Source organism: Trachurus japonicus, unplaced genomic scaffold, assembly GCF_045865225.1.
Source record: "Trachurus japonicus isolate A0001 unplaced genomic scaffold, Traja_1.0 AP029703.1".
Classification (NCBI taxonomy): Eukaryota; Metazoa; Chordata; class Actinopteri; order Carangiformes; family Carangidae; genus Trachurus; species Trachurus japonicus.
The window spans coordinates 1-11,040 of NW_028219836.1; the positions used below are offsets into that span (position 1 = coordinate 1).

At 39.4% G+C, this 11,040-nt stretch overlaps 2 protein-coding genes across 2 annotated transcripts; one reads left to right on the plus strand and one right to left on the minus strand.

Annotated features, from left to right (window-relative positions):
- The first annotated feature begins 531 nt into the window (after positions 1 to 531).
- LOC146960985 (guanine nucleotide-binding protein G(I)/G(S)/G(O) subunit gamma-5) lies at positions 532 to 3,348 on the plus strand. Its single transcript, XM_085771881.1, has 3 exons — positions 532 to 718; positions 1,627 to 1,778; positions 3,067 to 3,348. The coding sequence occupies exons 1-2, from the start codon at positions 638 to 640 to the stop codon at positions 1,750 to 1,752; spliced, it is 207 nt and encodes a 68-aa protein (XP_085628007.1). The 5' UTR covers positions 532 to 637; the 3' UTR covers positions 1,753 to 1,778; positions 3,067 to 3,348.
- Positions 3,349 to 3,712: 364 nt separating this feature from the next.
- On the minus strand, positions 3,713 to 10,772 carry LOC146960986 (ribosome production factor 1-like). Its single transcript, XM_085771880.1, has 9 exons — positions 10,458 to 10,772; positions 7,859 to 7,915; positions 7,649 to 7,729; positions 7,464 to 7,559; positions 7,198 to 7,351; positions 6,923 to 7,005; positions 4,880 to 5,061; positions 4,630 to 4,756; positions 3,713 to 3,917 (listed from the first exon to the last, which is right to left on the minus strand). Exons 1-9 carry the CDS (start codon positions 10,707 to 10,709, stop codon positions 3,876 to 3,878), a joined length of 1,074 nt encoding a protein of 357 aa, XP_085628006.1. The 5' UTR covers positions 10,710 to 10,772; the 3' UTR covers positions 3,713 to 3,875.
- Between the last annotated feature and the right edge of the window lie 268 nt (positions 10,773 to 11,040).

Here is an 11,040-nt window from a genome sequence, read left to right on the forward strand (position 1 = left end):
TTAGTTAGTTAGTTAGTTAGTTTAAGTTTATTTCGGACATGTTAAAAGAAATAAAACATAATACAGAAATGGACAGACAAAACATATAAAAACTTTGCAAAAACAACATATGAACAAAAAAATATATATAATAAAAATAATAAAATAAAATAATTGAAAATAAATGTAATTTGATTTTTTTGTTTTGTTTGTTTGTTTCAAATCCGAAAAGGAGTGGGAAGAAGCTAAACTTATTTACTCCCACCCCTTATTCATAAATTATCTATCAAGTTATCTAGTCATTATACTATATACAGTAAGTTAATTTATGAGTTATTTAACTGGATTTATTCTAATATATTCTTATATTTATATTTATATACATATAGATTTATTCTAACATATGATTACTAGTCTTTATCTCTCTATATAGTCATATACATATAAAAAATCATTAAAACAGAAAACACAAAAACAGAAACATTTAGAGTTTACGAGTATCCCTGAAGGCAGCACTGACGGACACGCCTTTAAGGAAACCGGAAACCCTTTGTTGAGGAAGAGAAGTAGTTAGCAAGCTAGCGCTAACACCAGAGAGTTGTTTAGCTACTTTAAAAGTTTCATATTTGGACGATAGTCTCTTCAAAAAATCTCAACAATGTCGGGATCATCCAACATCGTGGCGATGAAGAAAATCGTCCAACAGTTGCGCCTGGAGGCCGGCATTAACAGAGTGAAGGTAACGGTCGAGCTCGGTGGTGGTTTCAGGGCGTGTTGTTTTATTATTTCACACAGCGGTTTGTCACAGGGTTGTTGCTCTCGTTGTTGTTTTAACGCGGGTGGTGTCACTCAAAATGAGTCCGATATTCACTGGCAGGCCACAGCAGCACCTTTTTATACTAGCAGGGCCGTTGTATAGGGGAGAAAGGTGATGATAACTCTAGGGGCCCAGTGCCCAGTGGGGTCCATAAAAAACCCCAGTAGTCTAATCTTTGTATGACTGATTTATTCTGCCTAAGACCCTGACTAATACTCATAAGTACACTGTAAAAAACTCAACATCTTTCCAAGAATATTTGTCTTATTTCTTGTCCAAATGTCTCATTTCTAGTCAAAACTAATCTCTTTCCACTTAAAATAAGACTCATTACCTAAAAATTAACTTGTTTTTAGATCATTTTCACTTAAATTCACAATAAATAGAAAAAATCTGCCAGTGAAAGTAAGTTTTTTTTGTGCTTGTAATAAGGAAGAAAAACTTGCTCCACTATCAGATTTTTTCTACTTATTCCAAGTGAAAATATGCTTGAAAGAAGTAAAAAGTGTATAAAAACAAGCTACTTTTAATATGATGTGTCTTATTTTAAGTATAATGATACTTGTTTTGACTAGAAATTACATTTTGACTAGAAATAAGACAAATATTCTTGCTAAGATACTTGAGTTTTTGCAGTGTAATGCTGCATTAGCATCAAAACAAAGAAGGCTAAATAAAAAACGATAATACATACAGTAGTCTAAGAAGAAAAAAGGAAAAGTTAGGGGTAGGGGCCCACTTTAGTATTCTTTAAGGGGGCCCAGAATTCCTAGCAACGGCCCTGTATACTAGTAGTGACTATAAATATGGCCTCGGCTTGTCCTCCACAGGTGTCCCAGGCCGCCGCGGACCTGCAGCAGTTCTGCCTGCAGAACGCCCAGCAGGACCCTCTGCTCACCGGCATGTCGTCCAGCAACAACCCGTTCAGACCACAGAAAGTCTGCTCCTTCCTATAGCAGCCACACGCCGACCCTCCGCCTCTGTGAGTTACTAACACACACTTTATATCTCTGTCAGAGGTGGAATACTTCCTCAATAAGGACTGATGATATCACTCAGTAAATATTATCTATCTATTACAAGTATCATGGGTTAAAGGGATAGTAGCATTTTTTTTAAAGTGGGGTTGTATGATCTACAAATAGCCCCTAAGTACTTTAATTGCAGTAGAAGACTCTCTGCACTCCTCCCAGCCCATAGCCCTGCCCAGAGATTTACAACATACAGTGTTGTGAACAGACCCAAAGAAACAGCCTATTTTCGCAGCCTAAAAGAGGTTTTACCTGGAAAAAAAAAACACAGTTTCATTGTTCGCTATAATATAATTTTTTCCAGCCCTTCAAAGTGCAGGAAAAACACAGTTTTTATTTGGAGCTAACCAACTGCTGATCGGCGGGCGCTAACCCTGGGCGGAGGGATACGTGAGTTGGTTAGGTCCAAATAAAAACTGTGTTTTTCCTGCACTTTGAAGGGCTGGAAAAAAATATATTATAGCGAACAATGGAACTGTGTATTTTTTTTTCAGGTAAAACCTCTTTTAGGCTGTGAAAATAGGCCGTTTCTTTGGGTCTGTTCACAACAATGTATGTTGTAAATCTCTGGGCAGGGCTATGGGCTGGCGTTGCTAACGGGAGGAGTGTAGAGAGTCTTCTACTGCAATTAAAGTACTTAGGGGCTATTTGTAGATCATACAACCCCACTTTAAAAAAAATGCTACTATCCCTTTAACAGTGTGTGTTACCCAGGTAGAAGTATGAACCATTTGCATAACTGAGACAATGAACTGAAAGTATTAAAAGTGAAAGAGGATTTTGTGTAAGCTAACTGTTGAACTACCTCGTTGATTTGCCCAAACATTAATTATTAAATATAATATTTATATAACTGATACGAAAACGGATTAAAAAGAACAAATAAGTCTTCTCAAGTTTTAAAATCACTGCATATTGCTGTTGGCCAACTTGATTGTCAAGATTTCTGGAACTGGAATTCCTGGTTTCTTTTTCTCTGCATGTCACTGGACTTTAAAACAACAAAAAAGATTCAGAGACCTCTAACGACAAGCAGTTGGGGATAGGCTATAATCTGATATTTGTCAGATATTTGTATTGTATTGGCGTGAAGGCATGCTCATTGCTCACCCAGCACCCTACATCAAACAGCATGGCAGATTCTCACACATTCTTTCATTCGTCTTAACAACTTTGTTTTTTTTTAAGTAAAAGTTTGTATAAAGTTGTTAATGTACTAATGCTGTTTAATCTCTGCAGGTTTTGGACATTGTGGTGCCTTGGGGATCGTGGACTAGAATCATCTCAAGAGTGTTAGGGAATTTGGGGACAAACAACTAACTTAAATGTTTTGTTTTTTTAATTTTACTTTTGCCTTTGTAAAATCTCATAAAGAAACATTTCCAGGTGCTCAAACGGCACGATAGATGTCTTAACCTACTTGCTTTAAAGAAACTTACCTTATCAATACACACATGTGCCTTTTTGAACTGTACATTTTTTCATGACTGATTTTGAGATAAAATAAATGCTATTTCCACATTTTGAATGTTTATTAAAATAAGTATACACACATTTAGAAAACTGTGAAACATGTTCATTGCGTCGCCTGTAATTATTTTTCCTGCCATATTTCATTCAGAGCTCATGCAACAGGTGTTTGTGACCAGGGAAAGCTCACAGTGTGATTTACACTGGGCACACAATCTGAATTTCTGATGTAATTCAGGCCACATACAGTTTTGTGGTTAAACTTCACTGGTTGTGCACTCAGCATGTCTCCTCTAATGTGTGCCACCTAACAGACGGGGTAGAAGTCCTTGCCACTGTTGGTCTCCAGAAGGTTTTGCAGATGCAGACATTTTTCAGGAAGAGGCTGAATCCACAGCGACGTGACTATATAAAATCCAGTTGTTGAATCTTTAATTGTGTTGAAAGAACAAGTGATGACTGTTGTCACTGATCATTCACAAGGAATCCATGACATCCAAAATAGAGTCCATTTGTCAACAAAGTCCACAGATGCCTGTAATATTTCAATAATTAATCTCAAAGATGTAAAAATGTACTCAAAGCTGGAACTTCCGTCTGCAGGCGTCCATCTCATGCCGCTGGAAACAAAAAGAAAAAGCTTCAATATGATTTTTCTATCTTAGATCACATTTAAAAAGTAACTTAAAATATATAGAAACTACCACATGTTGAATAAAACAAATACCAAATTAGGGTCACATTACAATCAAGTTAAAGCAGAAGTAAGCGATATTTTTGTGTTAATATAAGTCTTAAATAGTTATATCTTCCGACAGCAATCACTTACATAGAGTGTTTGGACCGAAACACGGGTCTGTCAGTCACTCTGCTCTGCTCTGAGCCGAGGAGAAAACTTTTCTCGTATCCTACAAGTTTTATCCAATGAGGAGAGAGAACGGCATGCAGGGCTGTGTGTGCAGCCAAGGGACGCCGTGAATGTGGTGACGTAGGGACGAGGACTGTTATGGTGCGTTCAAGGCAACTCGTGTTTTTCCGACCTGTGAAGTCGTACCAGTTCGATCTGGTACGAGTTCACGGGTCGGAAGTTACGAGTGGCCGTTATGGTGACTTTCACAGGTAAAACAGGTCGGAAAAACACGAGTGGGTTGCCTGGAACGCTACAAAGTCGTAAGTCGTGACTTGAAGCTGTAATTTACGGTTTCAAAAGCCTGCCTGGAACGCAGCATTAGCCAAAACGACCGGATCGCTTACTTCTGCTTTAATTCCACAATTTCATATTTCTTCAGGCGTCTCAAAAACAAAACAAAACAAAAATGCTGTCGGACTCACCTTCAGGACCCACTCGTACTCTCCAAACTTTGAGTCGAAGGTGCCTTTCTGTAGGGAGCGGAGTTTGAGGGTGAAGCGTGGTCCCAGCTCCTGAATGCCAACTTTTTTCTCATTCTTGAAGATATATCTTTTAAAAAGACACAAAGAAATGTTTAATAGACATATAAGACGAACTTTTGCAATAGTTAAGTTTAGCTTAGAAGGCACAATGTCCAGCTCACAAGTTCAACATAACACTTTAAACATTCACCTGTGGAATCTGAAAAAGATGAAGTCTCTCTGGTTGTGGAAGGTGGCGACCTGTCGACCCACGAACTGGGGGTCTTGAGGAAAGAGAGCGGCCAACAGCCGGCCGATGCTGTGGCCCAGACGCGTGGAGAAGTTGTTCAGGATCACCTCTGGATAGTGCACTGTGGGCTCTTTACCCCGTCTCTGCAGAGAGAAAGTAGTTGTTGGGACCACACAGCTAAGCCTGGAGCTTCCAAAATTGTGCCTTTAAAATTATTTTAAATGATCATCACTCATTGAACATGGACAAAACATGACCACAATGGCTGTGCTGTTAAATCTAGTAGTAACAGTCGTACAGAAGCTAAAATACTGAGGGCTATCGGTTTCCCTTCTGAACAGTCTCCCCTCACACTTGATCACAACCATGGGAATGTCCAGTTTTAAAATGAAACTGAGAGAAGCTGTGTTTCGTCATAATATTATGTTGCAATAGACTACTACTAAATTAGGCAATCATGTCAAGTTGAATTCAAGTATGTTATTACACCTGCGTTGAACATTTATTTATGCTTTACGTTATCTCATGTATACTCTTCTATAATCATGTAACTATTTTATAATCATGTAAAAAAAACTATATTACTCCTCTTGATCATGTCATGTCTATAATCATGTAACTATTTGATAATCATGTAAAAAGCTGTGTTGTTCCTCTTGATCATGTTAACTTATTCACATTGTACTACTTAATATGCATTTTTATAATCTTGTTTAGGATAAATGATTTCATGTAATTTTTTTGTACAAACACTGTATTGTTGTGTTTGATTTAATGTGGACCCCAGGAAGAATAGTCTGCATCATTATGTAGACCAGCGGTACTCAATAGGCGGCCCGCGGGCCGCATCCGGCCCGCCGAACCTTCCAATCAGGCCCGCGACTGAGTTTTACTAGTTTACATATTACTGTATACTGTATTTCTCGGGCTCCGTGCGCCTGTAAGTCAAAGCGCGGGGACATGGAAACACGTGCGGAGCGTTTGTGTGTGCCTGTGAGGCCCTGCACTGGGATACAGAAACGCAGACGAACCCAAATCACCATGCGCGAGTGTTTGGGGAGCGGGCTGGACTGCAGGGTTTTCCCTGCCTGTCTGCAGAGACCGTGGGTGATTTTCACCGCCGTCTTGGTTCAACTGTCAACTGTGTGTGCATCATGCATGGGGGGCCGTTCAGATGAAGCGTCTTTTGCGCGCGCTCAAACCCATTCAATGTAGCCGCGAGTCATGCACGCTCACAACTCAAAACCGTAGCCGCGCGCATTTGATGAGACGCAATTGTTTTTTCGTGCACGTCAGCGGTGCACAGCTGCACGACCTGCTTCTCCCCCGGTGTTGTGTCCCCTGTGTCTCTCCTACTGTTTCCCACTGAACTCTGCCTCGTTTGACAGGTGAAGGAAGCCCATGTGTGGAAAGACGTCGCCTCCGAGATGTAGAATGTGTATTATAGAAGAGAAACACACATTTCAGGACCAATGACTTGTATCCTCAGAACAGAGTCAGACATGTCCTGTGATGGTCAGCCTTCATATTTAAGCTGAAAATCACAGGGCATGTCTGAGGATACAAGTCAGCAGTGTAAAGCTCCAGCATGATATGTAAATGATGATATGATAATGTCAAGATTTTTCACATCATACAAAACACCATGAAGTGTATAAATAAAAATTATGTGCTTACAAGTAAAATAAAAATATTTAAATTATTAGACGAAAAAGGTGAATTTAATTTCAATCTATGCCTATTTGAATGTTCGGCCCCCAAGGTGTCTGTTAAGAAAAATTCTGGCCCTTCGACAAATGTATTTGAGTACCCCTGATGTAGACTAATGGGGATCCAAAGAATATAATAAACAATATTCAAAAGCTAGGCCCAACATATTATAGACCTACATTATTTCCTTGTAAGACAGATGTTATAAAGAATCAATTTTACTGAATTGCCTATTTTTAAATTGATCAAACCACAGTAACTGACAAGGACTAAAGTATGAATGTCTATACTTGCCTTCATCTCCTTTCGTAGTCTAGCGCTGCTGATCTTGAAGTGTGCGGTCGGCCCATCAGGAAGGTGACAGAGAACCATACCATCTAAAAGTTGCAGTTAAGGAAGCTGAGAAAGTCTGAAAACCTACAGCTCAGCAAAGTTACCAACACACAACTGTCACTTTTAATCCACATTACAGCCATATATAATTAATAATAGATTAAAAAATAAAGCAGCACAGAGGATTATCCATCATCACCCTTCTCTCTCCTGACACAGCTGCCTTTTAAGGATACTGGGCACTTTGCGATCCTCGTTGATGACCATGAGGTACGTGAAGTCCCTAGCGACGCACTGGGGAATGATCCTCTTCAGGGCCAAACCTCTTCTGTAGTAGACGTGGGCGTTTGGGATTACTGTCGCCAGCTGCTCACAAAACTTCACCGTCCTCTGTAAGACACACATGAGCGTGTTGAACATCGCACAAGAGACCAAACAGGACAAGAAACTCTCAAATCTGGTTAAATGAAATAAAGAGGAGAGCTTTGCAGCAGCCACTCACCCCTCTGGGTCTGTCTGATGTTGTGATGAGCACTTTGGGGTTTGTGATCCCATTAAAGTAAGAAGAAAATTCATCAGTTCCCTCGTCAAAGGCAACCTGGAGGTGACAGAAAATGTGCAAAAAATGACGACAAATTTGCGACAAATGCATAACCTGATATCATCCGAACAAAATCTGCTTCATACCTCTTCATCCTCTGGGTCGACTGTTGTTTCGTCATACACCCTCTGGTTTTCTATTGTCTTTGGGACCTCTTTCGGTGGCGCCTGCATAGAGGACAAAGTTAATCAATTAATACACACACCAAACATTTATGTGACTGGCTTGTTATGAACTTCATTATGTTTTTTTGACTGATGGACAGATATGGAACAAGACACAGGGAAAACACTCACCTTGTCACCTAAAGCTTCTCTTTCTTTTTTCCTGTTCTTCCTCAGCTGCATCTTTTGCTGAAATATGAAGAAAAAACAAAGAATTGAGAAGGTTTCCAACTTATATTTACAGTAGCAGATAAAGTTGATTAGTCAGAAAATGATCTTGGATGTATATGGTAAAACTCAAGGGTGTAAAAAGAAAAAAATCCAATACTGCAGTAGTAGTAAGTGATACTGCATCGATTCTTCTAAGCGCTATAGATACTTAGTTTATTAATATGATAACAGTGGTTTTGTGTTGTGTTGGTAATTCCTTAAGATAACACAAAGAGTAGAGTAGTAGTTCAATACAACTATAGGTAGATTTGCTGAACTGTTTAAATAACATGAACTTTCCCTTTGGGAAAGACGGGTCTCGCAAAAGGCAGCATGCACCATTAATAATCATGATCATGTTCTGGCCTGTGAATTCATCTTGATGCCATCAGGCCGGCGTTATATGCAGCCTCTCAGGAAGACCAATCGCTATTCTAGGTCTTTTTGTGCCTTCTTCCATTAAATTGTTGAATGCTGAGCTGGCTTGAACTTGTAGTTAGTACAAGTACTGGTATTGACAATGTGTTTTTTATGTATATTGCCCTATTTATGTATTTATTGTCCTACTTATTGTACTTTTTGATATACTTACCTGATCTAATTTGCACTTTCCTCCTCACTTGTATGTATGCTTGTGTAAATGAATGTGATGCAATGGTCAACTGTAGAAACAGAATTGCCCTATGGGATAAATAAAGTAATCTCAACTCAACTCAACTAGGCGCAAGTTACTGCTCTGAGTCTGGAAGCATGCTACCTGTATTTATTTGTGCATAAAAAACGGTGTGTTTTTTTTATGCGTGTGCTTTATACTTTTGGTAAATAAGCCACAATAGTCTTCCTTACAGTATCCAATCAATCACAGTACTGTATTGCAATACATCAAATCGTTGCTGCCTCCCACTGGGATACGTAACTTATATTATCTCGCCTAGTAAAGAGGGTGTTAATGAGGCAGAAGATCAGACTAACTTAAAGGGATAGTAGCATTTTTTTAAAGTGGGGTTGTTTGATCTACAAATAGCCCCTAAGTACTTTAATTGCAGTAGAAGACTCTCTACACTCCTCCCGTTAGCAACGCCAGCCCATAGCCCTGCCCAGAGATTTACAACATACATTGTTGTGAATGGACCCAAAGAAACAGCCTATTTTTGTGGCCTAAAAGAGGTTTTACGTGAAAAAAAATACACAGTTCCATTGTTCGCTATAATATAATTTTTTACAGCCCCTCAAAGTGCAGGAAAAACGCAGTTTTTATTTGGACCTAACCAACTGCTGATCGGCGGGTGCTAACCCTAGGCCGGAGGGATACGTGAGTTGGTTAGGTCCAAATAAAAACTGTGTTTTTCCTGCACTTTGAAGGGTTGGGAAAAATTATATTATAGCGAACAATGGAACTGTGTATTTTTTTTCAGGTAAAACCTCTTTTAGGCCACAAAAATAGGCCGTTTCTTTGGGTCCATTCACAACAATGTATGTTGTAAATCTCTGGGCAGGGCTATGGGCTGGCGTTGCTAACGGGAGGAGTGCAGAGAGTCTTCTACTGCAATTAAAGTACTTAGGGGCTATTTGTAGATCATACAACCCCACTTTAAAAAAAAATGCTACTATCCCTTTAATAAAACAGAGTAAAGACGGATTTTAGCAGAAGAGATGGAAAACTGCAGACCTGAAGGCAATGATGACACATACAGATGTCTACATTGTCCAACCACTGGTCAATATAAACAGAGGGCCATAGGAATTAGTAAAACAGGTTTAGCTAATCTATAAGTTATATCTGGGAGGTTTAAACAGCCATGGGGCAGGGCCGTTGTATAGGGGAGAAAGGTGATGATAATTCTAGGGGCCCAGCGCCCAGTGGGGCCCATAAAAAACCCCAGTAGTCTAATCTTTGTATGACTGATTTATTCTGCGTAAGACCCTGACTTATACTCATAGTACACTGTAAAAACTCAACATCTTTCCAAGAATATTTGTCTTATTTCTTGTCCAAATGTCTCATTTCTAGTCAAAACTAATCTCTTTCCACTTAAAATAAGACTCATCACCTAAAAATTCACTTGTTTTTAGATAATTTTCACTTAAATTCACAATAAATAGAAAGTAAGTTTTTTGTGCTTGTAATAAGGAAGAAAAACTTGCTCCACTATCAGATTTTTTCTACTTGTGAAGTGAAAATATGCTTGAAAGAAGTAAAAAGTGTCTAAAAACAAGCTACTTTTAATATGATGTGTCTTATTTTAAGTAGAATGAGATTTGTTTTGACTAGAAATTACATTTTGACTCGAAATAAGACAAATATTCTTGCTAAGATACTTGAGTTTTTGCAGTGTAATGCTGCATTAGCATCAAAACAAAGAAGGCTAAATAAAAAACGATAATACAACGTAGTCTAAGAAAAAAAAAAAAGGAAAAGTTAGGGGGAGGGGCCCACTTTAGTATTCTTTAAGGGGGCCCAGAATTCCTAGCAACGGCCCTGCATGGGGTGAACACATTGACAACATCGCTGCTAAGTTACCTTTCTCTTCTCCTGCTTGAGTTTCATGAACATGAGGTGTCTCCGCTGCTTGTTCTTGATCTCGGACACACTGAAGGAGGGGGGGAAGGCTGCCTCACTCGTCTTCTCCATCTTCATCTTCTCCTCTTTCACCTCCGCTGCGCCTCCTCCTCCTCCTCCTCCTCCTCCCTCCTTATTATTCTTCGTCGCCTTCTTGTTTTTCTTTTTCTTACCTTTGACATCCTCGCTCACGGGCACCTCTGTGATATCCATTTTGTGTCAGCTGTCTGTTTTCCTCTTTTCACGTGCTGCTGCTGCTGCTGCTTGTGGCTGCCTCGCACTTCCGGGAACAGGAAGTGACGTGTGGTCGTGAGATGAAACAGTGCGACCCCTGGTGGCGCGGAGGAGAAACAGCAGCAACAACAACCTGTTTGTAAAATGGACTCTCTAAATCAGTGGTTCCCAACCTTTTTCCATATTTTTACCATTGAAAACTTTGGTGACCCCCCCCCCCCGATGTAAAATAAAATAAAAGAAGGATCATCATAACTCCTTTTACATGAAATACTTGATTATATTTCAGTAATTTAATAACAGCATGGAA